Source organism: Camelus ferus, chromosome 34 (assembly GCF_009834535.1).
Source record: "Camelus ferus isolate YT-003-E chromosome 34, BCGSAC_Cfer_1.0, whole genome shotgun sequence".
Lineage (NCBI taxonomy): Eukaryota > Metazoa > Chordata > Mammalia > Artiodactyla > Camelidae > Camelus > Camelus ferus.
This window is the reverse complement of record NC_045729.1, coordinates 21,150,862-21,169,091: the sequence shown is the minus strand read 5'-3', so window position 1 is coordinate 21,169,091 and position 18,230 is coordinate 21,150,862. Positions and strand designations below refer to the sequence as shown.

The window sequence follows — 18,230 nt, the reverse complement described above, 5'->3', positions numbered from 1 at the left end:
GACACAGTGGCATCACAGCTGTGCTGGAAGAACACAGTTCACGTTGCTCCTAACAGACTCCAGTGCGCTCAGTGTCCCCAACGCACAAGGGAACAACTGTCAGAAAAATTAGCGAATTTAAAATGGACCATCTCATCATAGAATTTATTTGTGAAATAAGAAATGAAAATGAAGCCACAACCCAAGTTCGCAAATGGCTCAGCTGTTAGCCAAGCAAGGAGAGCCACTCAAGGATGTTGAGTCAATGAAGTTAGATTCAACTGCAGCAGCTGAAGAAATGTGTCCAAGAAATACGGACGTTTAATATTATTAGTCTTTTGGAGAGAACAGCTGCTCGATGAGTTGAAGACAATGAGCACAACCACAGTCGTCAAACAAAACACAAGGCAAGCAGCTCTGAGTGGCGGTCCTCGCTCCGGACGTGCTGACTGGTGTCTGAAACGCGGTCACTACCCATTCAAGAGGTGATGCCATGAGAGTTCTGGGGAACCCACCTGGTCTGTGCACAGCAGTCACAGACCAGAACAGTTTCACAGAAACTGAAGAAACTCTAATTCTCTACAACCCAACATGGAATCTGCTGAGATGTGTTACTGATAGTGGCAAAAATATGTCTGGAGCAGAAAAAGGCTTATTAGTTGCATAAACTTGCAAAGACTGAAAAGGTAAGGTATTTAAAACCTCTGGTTATTCACTGTAGTATCAGCAGGCACTCTGGAAAATATTTAAATCTATCCAGTGTTAATGAACCACGAGTTTCAACAGCGACCTCACTTGCTGTCATGGACTTGATCCCTGCAGGCTTCAAGAGTTGAGCTGGGTATCCTGACACACCTCATCACACAGCAGCCCAACTCTGGAGAGTGGCACCATTCCGCTGCAATTTTCTGAGCTCAAAAATGAGACTGAAATTTTTCCAAAAGAGAACTGTACTCACCCACTATTATCAAGTAATGAATAGCTCTGGAAACTAGCTCTCACTGCAGATTTGAAAATGCTTCTTAGTGAACTAAACCAAAAATCACGAGGCCTGCTGTTTGCTAGTCCCGCCCTGGTGATGGCCCCTCGGGCTGCGTTCCCCTCGTTGAGTCCCCAAGTGAAGGAGGCCGCCCCCCAGGGGGCACACTGACTCCTGGGCCCAGACAGCAGAGCAAGTGCCGTTCCCTGGTGTTGGGGTTCACGCCCCACAGACCACCCAGGACCTGTCCTTAACTTCAGGCGCCACAGCCAAGAGATGGCTGCACTACAAGACGGCGCAGCGATCTGGGTGCCCTCAGCTGGTGCACACATCCTGGCCCACATCCGGATGGACGGGGAGGAGAGCATACGGCTGCCAGCACCTCCCGCTAAGCTGGATTATCACGACTGGTTTGGTGGAACAATCCACATGTGCTAAGGAAGGAAGCTAAGTGATTACCTGAAAAAAAAACCTTGTCCCTCTGGGACCTACTCATTTGGCTGAAACTGGGGTTCTGAGGTGCTTGGCAAGATCAACATTGCAGAATTAATGTCCCCACTGTGCTAATTCAAACTCTGCTCAATGGCCTTAAGCAGGTGCTACCTGAGACAAGCAAGATTTCACCGAACGTTACCACATGTCATCCTGAGGGGTGAACTGCTGGGAGCGGTAGTCTGGATGAGCCTCAAGCATCCCTGTGTGTCCTTGCTGAGGGTAACAAACTGAAGGCCCCACTGTCATCTGCCTGACCCTCTACGCTCGTGGGTCCAGGGACCCCGTGGCAGCTCAGTCCCTGGGGGAGGGGACTCAGCTTGCTACGGCTTGCTGCAGGAGCACGACGCCCTCAGCGCTGGGGTCCCCAGCTGCAGCACAACACGAAATACTCCCGACCAGGTTCACTGCGTTGCCCTGTGGAACCTGGGAGCAGGGGGACCAGGGCTGGTGCAGCGACACCCCTGGGTTTGCTGGGCTGAGTCACACGCCGTCCTGCTCTCACCCATTGAGCCTCTTGTCTACTTTGCACCTATAGAGTTAGGGGGCTGAAGGATAAAAGCCACATGTGTTCCACAGAATTAATTCCCAGAATCTTCCACCTACACAGAAATGTCGAAGACATAGGGACTACGGGAGGAGCTAACCACACGTGCATTAAACACAATCAGCACAACAACTCAGCTGGACCCCCAGCAAGTCTGCACGGCAGACGCTCGTTACGTCTAAACACCTGAGTCTTAGAACAACAGGATCCTCATTAGCACAAGTTTTAACTAGTCCTTAAGACAATATGCAAAATCTTAAAAAGATACGCTACACAATATGACAACCTATAGGACAGATTTATTTTGAATGGCAAACTCCTCATGAAAATACTTTTACTCTTTGATTCAGGAATTTGACTCTAGATAATTTAGAAAAGTAAATAACCAGGAAAAAAAGCAACATACAGAAGCAATCTTAACTGAGCTCCACTCAAGCGAACTACAAGACCTGCTCCTGTGTCTCTACAAACCCCGCTGGACTCTGCCCCAGCAGGCTGGACACTGCAGGGGCTGCCACTTCCAGCACACCTGTGTAGGTGTTGGCCTAACAACAGTCAGTTATTTTTCTCCCAGTCTTTTTATGAACGTTATAATGGTCACTGAAATCACATAATTTATTCAAAATCACAGGTATCATCGAAATACGACTGTACAAAGAGACTTGGTATTTCTATGAAAGCTAAATGTTTTGGGAAGTTGCTTTAAAAATACCATCACAATTCTTACATATAGCACAGGGAACTATGGTCAATATGTTATAATAACTTTCAATGAAAAATATGAAAATGAATACACATGTGTATGCATGACTGGGACACTGCGCTCTCCACCAGAAACTGACACATTGTAACTGACTATACTTCAATTAAAAAAAAAAATCACAAATCGGGTGTGGAAGAAACACCTGTGAAAGCTGGGGACCAGCACAGAAACCCAGAACGACACTCGACGGCACTGCCTTAGAGGTGCCTTTACGCTCCCACCCCACTACAAACAGGCACAAATTCAAAACCTATGGGGAGAGAGAGGGTTTATAGCAGGAAGGTGACATGCAATTCCAATCAACAGATCCATATTCAAAAAGAAAAAAGCCTTGGCCCTACACTAAAATTGCCAAATAAAAGTACATTTATTAACATTTTAAATTAAAATTTCTTATAACCTCTTTATTTATGACCCCCTGTGACTTTTTCAATTAAAGCCCTTCTACCAATGCTAGTAACCTAAGTAAAAAGTGTTCTATGGTAAACCAAAAATTGTGCAGCAGCACTACTAACGTTTTGAAAAAAACAGAAACATTCAGACATGTAATAATGGAGATGAAACATGGAAACATGTATGTTTTAAGATAAAACAGTGAAAAAACCCACAAATAATTGATTACAACTATATGAAAACTATGTATATATCAATAAATATCAGAAGACAATAAAAAGTAAAATAGTTTTACTTTTTTTGCTGTGTGAGTTTCATCAAATAATAAACATTTGGAAGGCAGCTATGCTCACCACTACACCACCAACGCCTTCAAATAACAAACATTTGGGATCACATTTTCTTTTATGAGTTTTTAAAGTCATTTTGATGTGATTTTTGTTTAAACAGTAACCTACCTTGGGGTACTTAAAATATGATTCAATATTTAAAAATAGAACACACCCATTAGTTATATGTCAGTATTTAAATTCGGTTTTTAGGACACCTTCTGTCATCCCTCCTAACTGTCAGAGTGGCTACTGGTCTCTGTCATTTCTGAATTTCCTTTCTTGAGCTAGAAGAGCAGCAGATAAATCAGAACCCCCTCCATGGCTACAGTAAACACCTATGGATGAGAATAAGGTTACAGACTCCAGTAAATGTTTTAAGCTTTGTTTGGCAAATTATCTAAAGAAGGGTATATACGGGGGGAGGGTACAGCTCAGGGGTAGAGCGTGTGCTTAGCACGCACAAGGTCCTGGGTCCAATCCCCAGTACGTCCTCTAAAAAATAAATAAATAAACCTTATTACCTCCTTCCCCCTGCAAAAAAATAAAAAAGAAAAACAAAAAACAAAAAAGTAAAAAAATAAAGAGGGGAAAATACAACTTCATAATACAAAGAATTGTGTTAAAACTCCATCAGATAGATTAGTGTTTAAATCTAATATCCTTGAAAAAAGGTAATTCAAAGAACTGTGTTATAAATTTAAAAATAATTATATAATTTTTTTTCATTTAAAATTTTTTAAAAATTTTATTACTGTATTACTTATTTTGTTTTGGCGACGTGGGGGGAGGTAGTTAGATTTTTTTAGAGGAGGCACTGGGGATTGAACCCAGGACCTCAGGCATGCTAAGCATGCACTTTACCACTTGAGCTCTACTCTCCCCCCGTATATAATTCTAATCTACATCTTGTCAAGTATGGAAGCTCTAAGGACAGATGGATTTGTTTACACATGCTTAGCACATCTCACCTGCACCAACGGTGGCCATTTAAAACATCAAGCCCTAAAGGGCACTGTGAGCCCTGCTTCTGGAAGTGGGTCAGAGGGCAGCAAGGGAGGGGTGGAGTTACTCTTTAAAAGTCTAAGCAGTGTTATTCAGTCTTACAACCATGGATACAAACTCCTTAGACACATACACTCTGGCACATGAAGTCACTACTACTGCTTAATACAACCAACACAAGTCAAAGACAATACCTTGGGGTGAGGAAAGCTGCTGCTCCTGCAGCTTCTCCTGAGAGAGGAGTCCCAAGTAGCTGAGAACAACGTACTTGGTTTCATAGTGAAATCCCAGAGGCACTGTAGCAGAGGACGCCATGGGGTTGGCCGGTGGAGCTCCAAAAAGTCTGCTTACAGATGTGGAAGACCTAAAAACAAAAGTATTTTTTCAGTTTAAAGTATACTACATACAGCACATTTTCCCAGTGACTAAAATTACTCAACTAAATACAAAATAAATGTTTCTCAGAATATTCTTCTCAGCAATCTTTAAAAACATAACTTTACTTTACTTACAAGTAGGGATTACTTACTCAGATTTCCGATCAAAAGCAAATGTCCCTTCCAAGCTCTCCCTCGTCTGTTTTTCACCTTCGTGGGGAAGATACTCACTGTGCCTGCCCCTACTCGACCTCCACCCTCCACCCTGGCGGTATGTGTTCTCTTACTTCTACTAATAAAGCCTCCTGAAGTCCAGCTAGCTCCATGGCCACACAGCTGCAGACAACATTTCCCCATTTCCTTTGCAGCCTAACGTGCCATGTGATCAGCCTGAGCCAGAGGACACGAGCAGGGGTTACATGTCAACTTGCGGGTCTCTCCGTGAAGACTCCCCCCGCCCCCTTCCCAGGCAGGAAGTGAACATGGCAGACACTCCGTTCTGACACACACACGAGGACCACTCCAGGGGTCAGCCCAAGACAGCAGGGACCAGGGCCCCTAACGACCCTGGGGGGCAGAGCTGCCCTGCCAGACTGGACCGCTGCCTCTGGGCTGTGACTGAAGCCACTTCACTTGAATCTCTCCACCAGGCACTCCAGCCTGTGCCCTAATCGATGCAACCACAACTCTCGCGTCTCTACCTGGACTTAACTGTTTTACCTACCATGTAACCCTCTTTTATCTTTAAGATCTACTCTCTCGGGAACTTTCAAATGTGCAGTATAATATTATATACTTTAGTCACCAGGCGACATTACATCGCCGGGACTTAACTTACTTCATAACTGTAAGTTTATACCTTTTGACCCCCTACTACGAACCTTGATAGTTGTTTCGAGCCAAAATGTTTTATTAAGAGGTTTTAAATAACTGTTTTCTACTTAAAGCAACAATACAGACTGTTTTAAGATCTTAAGAAATACCTGTAAAAGAAAAAGAGGTTCAGAGAACTAACAATAGCAAAGAGACACAGAATGCTGGCAAAATTTAAGATCTGTAATAAATTAAGAGAAATGTCCTGGAATTAAAAACAATGAAAAATTTCATGCAGAATTTGAAATACACAAAATAAAAGGGTGACTATAAAGAAATAAAAAGAAAGATAACATGAGGGGGAGGGTATAGCTCAGTGGTAGAGTGTGTGCTTAGCATCACAAGGTCCTGGGTTCAATCCCCAGCACCTCCATTAAGAAATAAATAAACCAATTAACCCCCCAAAAAAAAATTTTAAAAAAAGATAACATGAAAATCTGCTTTGAATGGTTAAAAACTATCTTTTTAAAAAATGCACTTATGGTTACTATTAGCATCAGTATTTATTTAGGTTATCAAAAGACATCTTGGTTCTATACTTAAAAGTCCCTATTGTTTCACCTTCAGGGGACAATGCTACAAAACTGTCTCAAAATATGCAATAAATGAAACAATATCACAGAAAAGGTGGGGTATGCGTGAGTCCAGCAGGGGCAGGGCAGACCTGGCTGCAGTGTCCTAACTACCCGATGCCTGTGGCCTGACCCTGGCTAAGTTTGCAGCAAAGTCTCACTTGGTTCTTACCTATTTCCCAAGTCTAATTTTACAGCCTTCCCATCCATTCTGTGAGTTACTCAATGCCCTTTCCGTAAGTTTCTTTCCTGCTCAAGTAAGCTAGAATCACTTCGTGTTATTTGTAACCAAGACATAACTGGAATCTAATTTTCCTAAAATTTCTAAGGCAGTTCCTCAACAATTATAACCCACTATGCAAGGATTACTAAACTAAATTTACAGTTTAGAAAAATATTCCTATTCTGCAAGGTCCACATCCAGACCTAGTAATTACATCTACAAAAATAGAAAGACAATGCCTCCTGATATTTGTGTGTTCACTCAACACACATTTCTTAAGTTACAAGGTACTCTACAGGCATTAGGTACCTGCCCTCAGGAGTTTTCAACCAAGTAGAGGAAAAATATACAAAAATATATAAACAATAATAAAAAAAAGTTCTATGACATAAGTCAGTACCCATGAGTAGGAGAGGCAAACCAAGAGGAAACAGGCAAGTCTTTCTGAGGAAGGGAAAAAGGATGTGGAAATCAGGAAAGGCTTTATAAAGTAAAATCTAGCCCATCTTGGAACATGAGTAGGTATTCACTAATTGAACCAGCTGGGCAATGGATTGGGGTCAACTTCAGATGTAAAGTACACCACAAAAGGCACAGAAGTATTCTGAAACAGCATGGAATACTACAAAAATCGAGGAATCCGACAGGGCAAACCCCTAAGACAAAGGAAGACGGGGCTCAGCACGGCTGCAGTGGTCAGCATTTGGCACGCCTTGTGTGCTATGGGCTGCTAGGAAGCTTGGGTTTTATCCTGTAAGCCAGGAATTATTTTAACCATGTCCATGAATGAACCCCCTAAAACTATGCAAACTGTGCACACAAGCATTTTTTCTGGAGAGAAAAATCACTCAATTCCTTTCAGTAGGTTCTCAGATTAGATCATGATGCAAAAAAAAGGCTACAACTACTGTAAAACACCATTAGGAATCACCTAAGGATTTTAAGCAAGAGAAGCACATTCAGAGATTACATTTTAGAAACATCATCCTGGAGGCAGTGTGGAAGACAGAATGGAGACTGGAGACAAGGAAACTAACTTAGACGGACACTGGAAAAATCTAAACAAGAGATGTATGAAGGCACGTGCGAAAGCAGGAACACTGGAAAGAAGGGGTGGACCAGGAAAGTGTTAAGACTTCAAAAACGTGCTAACCAGCTCAGTGAAGGAGTAATCCAGGCAGCGGTACAGAAAGTAGCACCATTCCTATTTCTCAAATCAGATAATACAGAAAGAGCGGGCTTGGAGGAGAACACGCTCGCTTTGGGGCATCCTGAATTCAAAATGCCTGCGGGCTGTCCAGGTGGACATGTCCAACCAGTAGTTAGACATACAGGTCTTGAACCCAGAGAGAGGTCTGGGGTAGAAAGCTGTAGTCTGCACAGACACAGGTCTAGAGCGTCACCCAAGGAGAGTGGATGGATGGAGAGCAGTGACTTCCAATGGGAGAAGCGTCAAAACTTAACAGCAGGAGGGAGAAGGGATGAGTTAGTTTGAAATAGCACGTTCGTACTTGGAAAAGGAAACATCACCCATCATTCTCAGATTACAAAGTAGACAAAATACACCAACAAGGCTGAGTAAACCTCCAATCTTCACGCAGCAATGGCTCTCCGTGAAGGGGGCAGAGGGAAGAACAGCGTACCCCACCTCAACTGGAATAGAAGCCAGAGATTTTTATTTATCAAAAAGAGACATGGTTTAAAAACAATGTTGAGAAATACTGGTTTAATCTGAAATCGAAACACAATTAGAATTCAAGGCAAAACCAACCTTTCGGGAGTGGCCAAAAGATGAGAAGCCGGCAGAGGAGACCTCGAAGGTCTGCACTGAACAGCCAGAAAGGCAGGAAGCTTGTTCACAAAAGTCAGGGGAGGTGCTTCAGAAAGAAGGCAGCACAGAGGTAACGGCACATCACAGAGAACACCTTCACGGTGATGACGGTTTACTCGACTGGTAGGGCAGGGGCGTGAAGAGCGAATGGAGAGTCAGAGAAGTGGGTTTTAGTCAGCTCTTTCAAGGAAAGCATGGTTGGAAGGGAAGAAGAGAAAGGAGGCTGGGGAGGGAGACGAAGGGTCTGAGAGTTCATTTGTTTTGGACACAATGAAAGACACTTACTTAAGCATGCTTACACTCAGTGGAGAAGCCAAAGAGATATAAACAAACAGAATAAGGAGTAGATTATTAAGTAAAGTTCCAAAAGAGAGGAGGAAAATGGAACAAATCAGTAATAAAATTTAAGCTTTAGAAAGTCTCAGGAAAAGAAAAAAAAAAACTTAGAAAAAGGAAAAAAACAAAAGTCCCAGAATTTTTGGTAACAAAGTATTACTCATATTTTGAATAATGCTTTAAATTTTAAAAAGCTGATGCTCTAGAGTTTGTTATATTCAAATTTCTTGATTTATAAAAAATCCGTATCTCTGAAGACATGTTTAGTCACACTCCAATCCAGATGCTACAGACAAAGCATCGTTCATCGAGTTTCCAAATTTGATTTTTAACCCAACGCTCTTCAAATTTTCTTACAAATCCCAACTGCCTAACCATAAATGCAACCTTAATCATGGATTTCATAATCTCCATCTTATTCGCAGTCAAGTCCTCAGCTCTGGCAGTTCTCAACAATTCACGCTAATGGAGATGATCACACAAACTTCAATCATGTAAGTTTAATGCACATCTCCAGGCTGTACATGTCTGGAGTGTCTGCGACATTCTAGTTCTATGAACATACTGGACTCTCAATATGAAATACCCAACCGACTCCTCTCCCATTGTCTGAGCTCCCAGGAGAGCAACAAAGCAGCCCCTCAGGCCTGTGTTCAGCCGACGGGACAGGCAGACCTGAGAAGTACTGCTGCATGGCTACAACATGGGAAATGTAGCCAACATTTTATAATAACTATAAATGGAGTACAACCTTTAAAAACTGTGACTCACTATATTGCACACCATAACGTATGTCATACACCAACTATACGTCAATGAACAAATAAAATAAATACTCTTATGTGTCTAGTGCCTTTGCATTAAACTACATTTTCGCAAAGGCACTGAGAACACTGCAAATGTAAATAAACTCCACAGCACTTGTACAGGGCATTCTGGGAAGAGGGCATCCAACTTCTTTTGCAGCAGGGACTACTCGGCACACTGCGCAATGGGCCCTTGCATTTCTAATAAACATAAATAAGTTACACCCATATGAGACCTCTATTTCTGAAGCACTTTTCCATGTGTGGTCACAGTCTCCTCTATACCAGAGGGTAAAGGTAGCAGTTTCAACTTTGACGGAGAAACAAGAGACAATTTATCTAAATCAAATCATACAGCCAGTTAACAGTGCAGCCACTTGGTTTAATACATCCTTTTCCGTTCTGAACTCCTGGCCCTTAACTGCATTCATTCATTAATTCATTCGACACATATTTACTGCAAGCCAGGCAATGTGCAGGGTGAAAGGAATGCAGAGGTGAAAATACCAATTAGAGAAATGGTAGTTTTCCAAGCATCAGACCCACACCACTGAAAGAAGCAAACTTGTCAACTCTGAAAACGGGGCAGGGGAAGAAAAGGAAAAGACAGGTTAACAGAAACGAAAATGTGATCTGAGGCCACTCCTAGTGCTTTCCTGGAAGCAGGGGACCGTGCTCAGGTCCACCCCACCACCACCTCACCAACACAGAGGACATTTCACACCTAAGACAGCTCGAGCTTCTGGTTAATGATGAGAAGGACGTAGCTACTTTCACTCTTTAAATTTTATGTAGTAGAACCTTTCAGAATTCAAATTAGGTATTAAGTGTTCTTGGTATCAAGAAGTGATTGTACACAAAACCAATTTTAAATGCAGAAACTACTACTTTTTTGCACAGTTCTAACAAGCTGCTGAGTATAGCTGTTACCCAGCTGTTTCTTCTCTGCCTTATACCTTTAGCTTGTTCCCCTCTCAAATTACGAGCAGCTGTCAGCCAGATGGACAGCCTGAGGAAGCTTAGGGTTACTTAATCCTGTGTTTACGCGTACATTTGGTGCATCTCCAAAACATCCATGATCCTTCAGTGACAAATGTAATACCCACTTTTATAAGGAGCGGTTTGCTTTTTTTAAAAAGCAGATTTCTGTTCTAAGTAGCAGTGCAAATGCCAGGATGCAAGCATAAATAGTACTGCAGGAACTAAGCACACTTTATGAACTGCAACCAGAAAGTATGCAGCAACTATCAAATTCTACTTTAAATTCTTAAGAAAAGTAAATCTGCAGGCATGAGTTTTTGTAGTTGTTTCCCAAAATTGTCTGATCATAATCACCACGGATGCTTTTAAAACAGAAACTTTTAACACCCACTCAGAAACACTTAGAATAGCATACCTATATTGTATTCTTTAGCTCCATAAAACCATAACAGAAACATATTACAGTTTAACATGCTGTAATCAAATTACTTCAGGAAGCTGTGTTTTTAAGACTATTTCCTTCTACTAAAATAAAACTGTAATGTAGTAAGATTGTTAAATACTCTAGCAATATGGAGTTGAGTAGATCTATAATTCCAGTTTACAAAGAGAAAAGTGAAAATCCACAGATAATTCAGTCACAAATGAAAAATTTGGAGTTTTAAACATTACCAAAGATTTTGATTCCCAGAGTCCAGTCTCCAAACCCCCTGGCAGTTTAAGAAGTTTTTTTTAATTCCACAAATTAACATGAAGTCCAATAACTTTATTTTTTCAATCCATACTTTATTAGCTCTTACAGAATTCTAGGACTTTTGCCAGAAGAACAGAAGCTACATAACCCTAATAAAAATTGTGAAATTGCAAAATATTCACCAGGTCTACCTGAGAAATGAAACTGAGCAAGGTGTCATTTTACAACTCAGCAGACACTAAGTATTTTACTGTACACTACCCCTTTAAAACTGAAACACACCTAATTGAAAACGCTAGTTCAATCTTGTGTTAAGAGCTGCCCAAAAACATTTCCACTCAGCAGCTGGCACTCCCAGATAATGTCCTTACAGAGGACTGCCTCACTCTCACTTCCCACAAACATAGTCTGACTTTCACCGTAAGTTAATCAGCTTTCTCATATGTATGTAGCTTTCATAAAAGAGAGACATAAAAGTCAGTTGCTCTGCTCCACTCCTAAGTATATGCCAGAGAGAAATGAAAACACCGTCCACACAAAAATATGCACGTGAATGGTCACAGCAGCATCACAGGTTAACAGCTGAACAGTGGAAGTAACTGCCCAACAACCGATGAACTTAAAAATGTGACCTACCCATACAATGCAATGTTATGTGGCCATAGAGAGGAATGAAGTGTCGATGCCTGCTACAACATGGATGCAGAAGAGCCAGCCACAAAACGCTGCATGTGGAAAACCCTGTTTAAGTGAAATATTTAGAACTGGCAGATCTATAGAGACAGGAAATAAAACGGTGGCTGCCTAGGTAGGGGAGAGTGGGAATAAAGAATGACAGCTAGTGAGTACCAGGTTTCTTCTGCGGATAATGAAAATTATGTTGACAGTTGCACACTCTGACTGTACATGTTAACCTGTTAATTATAGCTCGATAAAGCTGTTAAAATACCAGCTACTCTGAAAACAGCCCCCTCCCTTCAACTCTGTAATATATATTAAGAACTCATGCAGACCATCTATTTGGAATAAGATACGTATCAAAATTATGTTTGAAAAACAGGGGAAAAAGCAGGATGGTGATACTGATTGCTTAAGACTTCTGTTTTGTTTGTCTAAAATATTTCATAGACGAAATATATTCTTAAAACAATAATTATTACTGCTGCAAATCACTTAAAATCTTACCGTGTAAAGTATGTAGAAAACAGTGACTGATGTAGCAACACACAACTTTTCTCTACAAAACCAGGTGGACTCAACCTTACGTACCCTTCAAGTGAATTCAACTACTGAGGTACAGTCCTCCACAAGAAAATGAATCATTTGGGGGGAAAAAAAGGCAAAACTTGAGAATGTACCTGACCAGAGAGGCTATTTCATAATGGTTGAAATATTTCATTATTTTGTAGTTGTTTCCCAAAATTGAGTACTGAGTGCCTACAGTGTACGTTTACTTACCCAACAATGTATGTGAGGTCTAAACCGCTCACTACCTACACAAACGTTTGCTTGATTTTCTAGGGGATTAAAAAAGAAGGTACTAGAAGGGTGTGGCAACTCATCCAAGGTCACACAAGTCAGGGCAGAGATCACCGCTCTGGTTGCACCCAACCTCCCGGCGAAACCGTACAGCTTCGCAGAAAAGACTCGTTCGTTCTGCTCCACATCATGCAGGAAAGCAGGCAGCGGGGGAGCCCTGTCAGCTGGGTGTAGCACTCGCACGTGCAGACGGTGGGCCGGCTCCGGGGAAACACGCCGCGCGGGGACCGGTTACAGCCGGGCCGAGCCCGGCGCCGCGGGCCAGAAGCGGCCGGGTTCCACCGGGGCTAAAGCCTCGACTCAAAGTCCGGAGTTTCCTTCACAGTCAGTCACGAAGGAAGGAAACTTGGGGTCTCCTTGGGATGGTGGGGATTAAAAAGCACAGAAGAAAACGGCCGAGTGTGAGCCGAATGCCTCCGAGGGTGGGAAGGCGGACTTCTGTGGAAAAACAAGTAAATGAAACGACAGCAGGAACGACGACAGCGGCGTCGCACCGGCGGGAGGACAGGACCAGGAACGGCCAGGGGGGCAGCGGCCGGCCGCAGCCCAGCGCCGTGCCCTCTCCCGCGGCGCGCCCTGAGCCCGGACCCGGTCTGCGGGGCCGCGGGGACGCCGAGGCCAAGCCACCGCCTCGAGACGGCCTCGCGCCCTCAGCCTCGGGACGCCCCGGGCGGAGCTGGGAGAGGACCGGCGGGGCCTGCCCGCAACCCCGCTCCCCTCACCTGGCCCAGGCCCCAGCCCCAGAGGAGGTGAAAGACGCGGCGGCGGCGGCGGCGGCGGCTGCTCCCAAAAGGCTCCCCAGGCGGCGGCGGCGGCGGCGGCGGCGGCAGCGGCGGCGGCGGCGGCAGCAGCTCAGACCCGCGGCCCTAATCTACCGCCGCCGCCATGTTGGCGGGTGAGGTCACGCGACGTGCTTCCGTCACCGCCGGCGTCAGGACGGGCGGGGCGCCGGGCGCGGTGCAAAAGAGCTGATCCGATCTCCCGAGCGAAAGCCCGGACGACGGAGGCTTGGAAGTCTCTCGGCGCAGGCGTGACCCGGAAGAGCGTCCCTCCTGGTCCGCTCTCTTCTCGGGGAGCTGCTCTATGGTTCCGGGTGGTGGCGACCGTGGACCGCTGGGAAAGAGGCGGACTCGGAAGGGCTCGCCGTGTGGGTGCCGAGTGGGCCGACAGCCGCGGGAGCAGCTGCAGCCGCTGCTTAAGTGTGTTCAGGCGAGCCGGCTGGCGGGCGTGGAGTCTCGGGAGCGGCGGCGACGAGGGAGCTGGGCCCCGGGGGTGGGAGCGGGTGGGGCGCCTCTGCGCCGACGCTTGGGCCCCGCGCCCCCCGCACTAGGAGCCGCCCTTGCCGCGGAATGTGAGAAGCTGGGGTGTCGCGGCCAAGTCCAGGGAGCCGGCTGTCCACGCGCGCGACACGGTGGCGGCGAGAGGGAGAGGGAGCAGGACGGAGAGGGAAATGAAGCTGCCTGAGGAAGAAGCGGTGGAAACGCGAACTGCTGTGTGGGGGTGGGGGTGGGGGTGGCTTTGGGCCTGAGTGAGAAAACGGGCGCTGCGGCTAAGAGTGAAACCAGACCGAGATTTGCCGACAAGAAGCTGCGCTAAGAAAGCGATCAATTCCCTAGTCGTACCTAGTAGCCAGGCCATTTAAATTTCCCCCATTGCCCACGTAATGGCTTTCATAGTTTTTTTTTTTAAACCGGGATCATACATTGCATTTGTTTGTTACATCTTTTATCAGACGTTGACTTTTTGCAGTAGGGTCATACAACGGAAATTACTCAGAAATAAAACAAAAATGAACCATTGGTATATGTAACAAGATTAATCTCAAAAGCATCGTGTTGACTGAAAGAAGCCAGGCACAAAGATGTACATTCTGTGTGATTCCGTTTATATGAATTTCACCAACAGGCAAAATTAATCCATGGTTATGAAAATCAGCACTGTTGCCCAGGAATATAACTTTTGCCAGGGACTGTGGGAATGACTAGAAAAGAACTTACTTTCTAGGGTGGTGGAAATAGTCTGTATATTGTGGTGATCACACAGGTATCAGGAATCATCTAGTTGTCCTCTGTAGGACTATGCAGTTTATTGTATGTGAATTTCAAGAACAGTCAAGTGAAATAATTCTGTGTAATTAGGTTACCAGTTTGGTACATGGTTAGACAAATTTCAGATTGCTTTCAGTTTCAAGGTTTGCTTTTTTCCCTTTATTAATTTTTTGAAGGTGTACCACAACGATAGCCTAAAGGTCAGTGGAACAGAACAGAAAGTCCAAGATGGTCAATTGATTTCCAACAGAGACACTGAATGGAGGAGAAAGCGATGGTCTCTTCAGCAAGTGGTGTAAAATAACGTAGTCCTTGGGAGTGGGGTTATAGCCCAGTTGGTGGAGTGCATGCTGAGCATGCACTGGGTACTTGGTTCAATTCCCAGTACCTCCATCTGAAAAAGAAAGAAATCAAGATAATATAGTCCTTTTACAGAAATTATTTAACTTTAATCACAAGCAGTTCATGGTTTTGGAGGGTTTGGGTTTTCTTTTTTTTTTCCCAACACATCTTATGAGTGACAGAGTCCTAGACTGCAGCCTGATGTTATAAATTCTAAACTCTAGATTCCACTCGTTTTATTCATTCTCATTCATCAGTTATTTATTGAATGCTTGCTGAGACACCAGGGAAGGGGGCAGGGCACAACCATTAAAAGAATGACACAGCAAGTGAAGATTCGACTTCCAGCAGACCCTGAGTTTCATTGCAGGCTCACTGTATGAAGGAGCATGGGAAATGGCACTCCTGCCGGGGCCATGATAGTTTCCAGGCGACCATAAAAGGTCAAGAAGTAGGCGGTGCCCCAATTCCTGGGAATCCCCGCCCACTCCCCCAAGTAGTGTAATAATCCTCCCACTTGTTAGCATATGAAGTTACTGAGCCCATAAAAGCTAAACACCCCCACACCTTGTGGTGGATCTCACTAACTCTGAGGCCACCACCTCTCACTTCTTGAGGTGGCCCGCATTCTGCCTAGGGAGTGTGTATCTCCTAGGCCTGCCTCTCTCACCTGAGCTGGCCTGCAGTCTCTATGGAGGGTGCATCTCTCTGAATAAGTGTTTTACTCAGCTCTGGCTCTCCCTTGAATTCTTTCTTTTCCCTCAATTAGCTGGACACATCCCAGGGCCTCGCCCAAGACCGGGGACACACCTGTCCTCTCGCCCCATTTCCCATATTGCTACCATACTAGGCAGTGTGTTGGATGTTGGCAAAAATGATGTGGTCCCTGCTGTGATGTTGACATTTTTATTGGGAAACCAGATCAAAAAGATGAAAAAAGAATAGATGAAAATTGTGGCAAGAAGTAAGCAAACAAGGTACAGGAATAGAAAACTGAAGGGGAAGGTGTTGATGGAAAGCTCTCTTCCAGGACGAGGTGTTGTAAGTTGTGACCCAAAGAATAAAAAACAAGCTAAGGGGCAAGTGGAGGAAAAGAACCTCTGTAAAAAGCTTGAAAGGAAATCAGTAAACCTTTGAGCCGGTGAGAAAGGGCAGAGGAGCAATGGGGCGGGGCTGGGCGATTCCCCTGGGGCCCTGCCGAAGGTGTTCAGAGCCCTGGGAGCTCCTGGTGGGTAGGCTACAAATTGGGGAGTGACTAGATGCCACCTAGGTTTTAAATCGCTTTCTGCTGTGTGTGAAATTGGTTGGAAAGGGGTAAAAAGTGCAGACAACTAAGTTGGGCTTTCACGACTTTCTGCTACTGTTTGTTTTTCTTTTTGAAGTTAATTCAAAGACAGATGATTTGCATTTACCTCTGGTCTCTCTGTGTCCTCTCCAGCAAACAAACTGAAGGCTTATCTGTTCTGCTGACTCAGTTTCTAAGTAAACCACAGACAAGCCTTAGCTTGGGAGCAGGTACACAAAACATCTCCCTGTGACTAACCTGGCAGGAATTTAGGTCAGCAATTCTGGTGAAGCCATAAGAAAATAGGCTTATCTGGGAGTGGCATTTTTGGGATTTATCTGAAAAGTTTTAATAAAACTTCTTTACAAGTCCTAAGCTAGTATAGGAGGAAACTGGATTTGGAAAACTCTAACTAGTTAAGTTAATCTTTGCATGTACTCATAATAACTTTTTCACTCCAGCTTCACTCTGTGAAGTTTACCACTTTCCTACCAGGTAGCACCTGGCCTGTTCCTTGGTGACTCAGCAAAATACTGCAGAAACTAGCTGTAAAGAGCATTCACCTGGGGGACAGGAAACCTGCACAAAAGGGATGTTAACTGTACCTGTAAGGCTATGTCTTTTATTTAAAAAATGAGGGCAAGTGTGAGGAATGTTAATTGTCAACTCTGGGTGGTAGTACCTGATACATGAACATTTGAATTATTCTTCTTACTTTTCTGTACTTTCCAGTGTCTGAACATAATAACAAATAAATAGTAAAAATCAACACACTGTTTCCCAAAAAACAAAAGCAGGTTGACCTGGATAGTGCAACATCTGTTCCAGACACTGATTTCATAAATGATGAGACTTACTAGATTGCTGCTCCCACTCCCCAGGCCCAGTTATTTGCAGAACATTGTAAAAATACAAGGGAGGAGGGACGGTGATCCACCTCTTCCTGACCCAGGGATGCTAGAGGGACACGCATTACTGGAGATTTGTCTCCTGGGATGGTAACGAGTGACGTCATTAAAGCGAAAACTAACAAGATGAGAGAAACAAGCCTAGCATCTGGTTGAGCCCAGGTGATTAGAATCCTGATCAAATTGAGGTCAACTGCATGGATTGCATTGTCCTGTTAAGTTTTATTGTCCTCTGGCTAAATCCTTCCCTTACGCAACATTTCCAGTTTCCTCAAATATGTGTACCAATTTGTCATACACTAAAGAACACTGTCCACTGTCACAGTTGGACAACAGTTTGGCAACATGTATTAAGAGCCTTAAAAATGTTTGTACCATTCCTATTAAAAAGGGCAGACTGACATGTGCTTTTTGATGCGGTGCACTGAGGACACACTATCTCACGTGCAGTACTCCTTCCGGGATGCACAGCCTGACTGTAATTCTGAGGAAACTATCAGACAAAACCAAATAGAGGGACTTTCTATAAATGGCCAGTTCAAATGTCTAGTATTCTTCAGAAATCTCACTGCCAGGAAAGACAAAGTCTGACGAACTATTCCATATTAAACGGGACTAAAAAGACAAGATAATTAATACAACAGGTGACCTTGACGAGCCCAAAGGAGAAAAAAAATATTACAAGGGATATTAGTAGAACATATGGCAAAATTTGAACGTGGACTTGTTAAATTCCCTGAATTTGATTGATGTACACGCTTGGTCTTATGAAACACATGCTAAACTATTTAGAGTCATGAATCATATATATACGTATATGATAAAAGTGATAAAAGCAAACATAGCAAAATGTTAACAGTTGGTGAACCTAGGTGAAGGAAGTTCATTGCACTATTCTTACAACTTATATTAAAAATTTCTTCAAAAT

At 43.9% G+C, this 18,230-nt stretch overlaps 1 protein-coding gene across 6 annotated transcripts in view; it reads right to left on the bottom strand.

Annotated features, from left to right (window-relative positions):
* Nucleotides 1–14,125, bottom strand: part of BCL2L13 (BCL2 like 13) — a 44,301-nt gene extending 30,176 nt beyond the window's left edge. Inside the window, exons 1-2 of one of the 6 annotated variants that reach the window (XM_032473045.1) lie at nucleotides 13,442–14,125; nucleotides 4,682–4,851 (exon numbers count right to left, since the gene is read on the bottom strand). In XM_032473045.1, the coding sequence (XP_032328936.1) occupies nucleotides 4,682–4,802 (121 nt within the window). In that variant the 5' untranslated portion in view covers nucleotides 4,803–4,851; nucleotides 13,442–14,125. The remainder of the gene's footprint in view (nucleotides 1–4,681; nucleotides 4,852–13,441) is intronic. The other 5 variants (XM_032473044.1, XM_032473046.1, XM_032473043.1 and 2 more) reach the window with 5 other exon arrangements.
* Nucleotides 14,126–18,230: the final 4,105 nt, after the last annotated feature.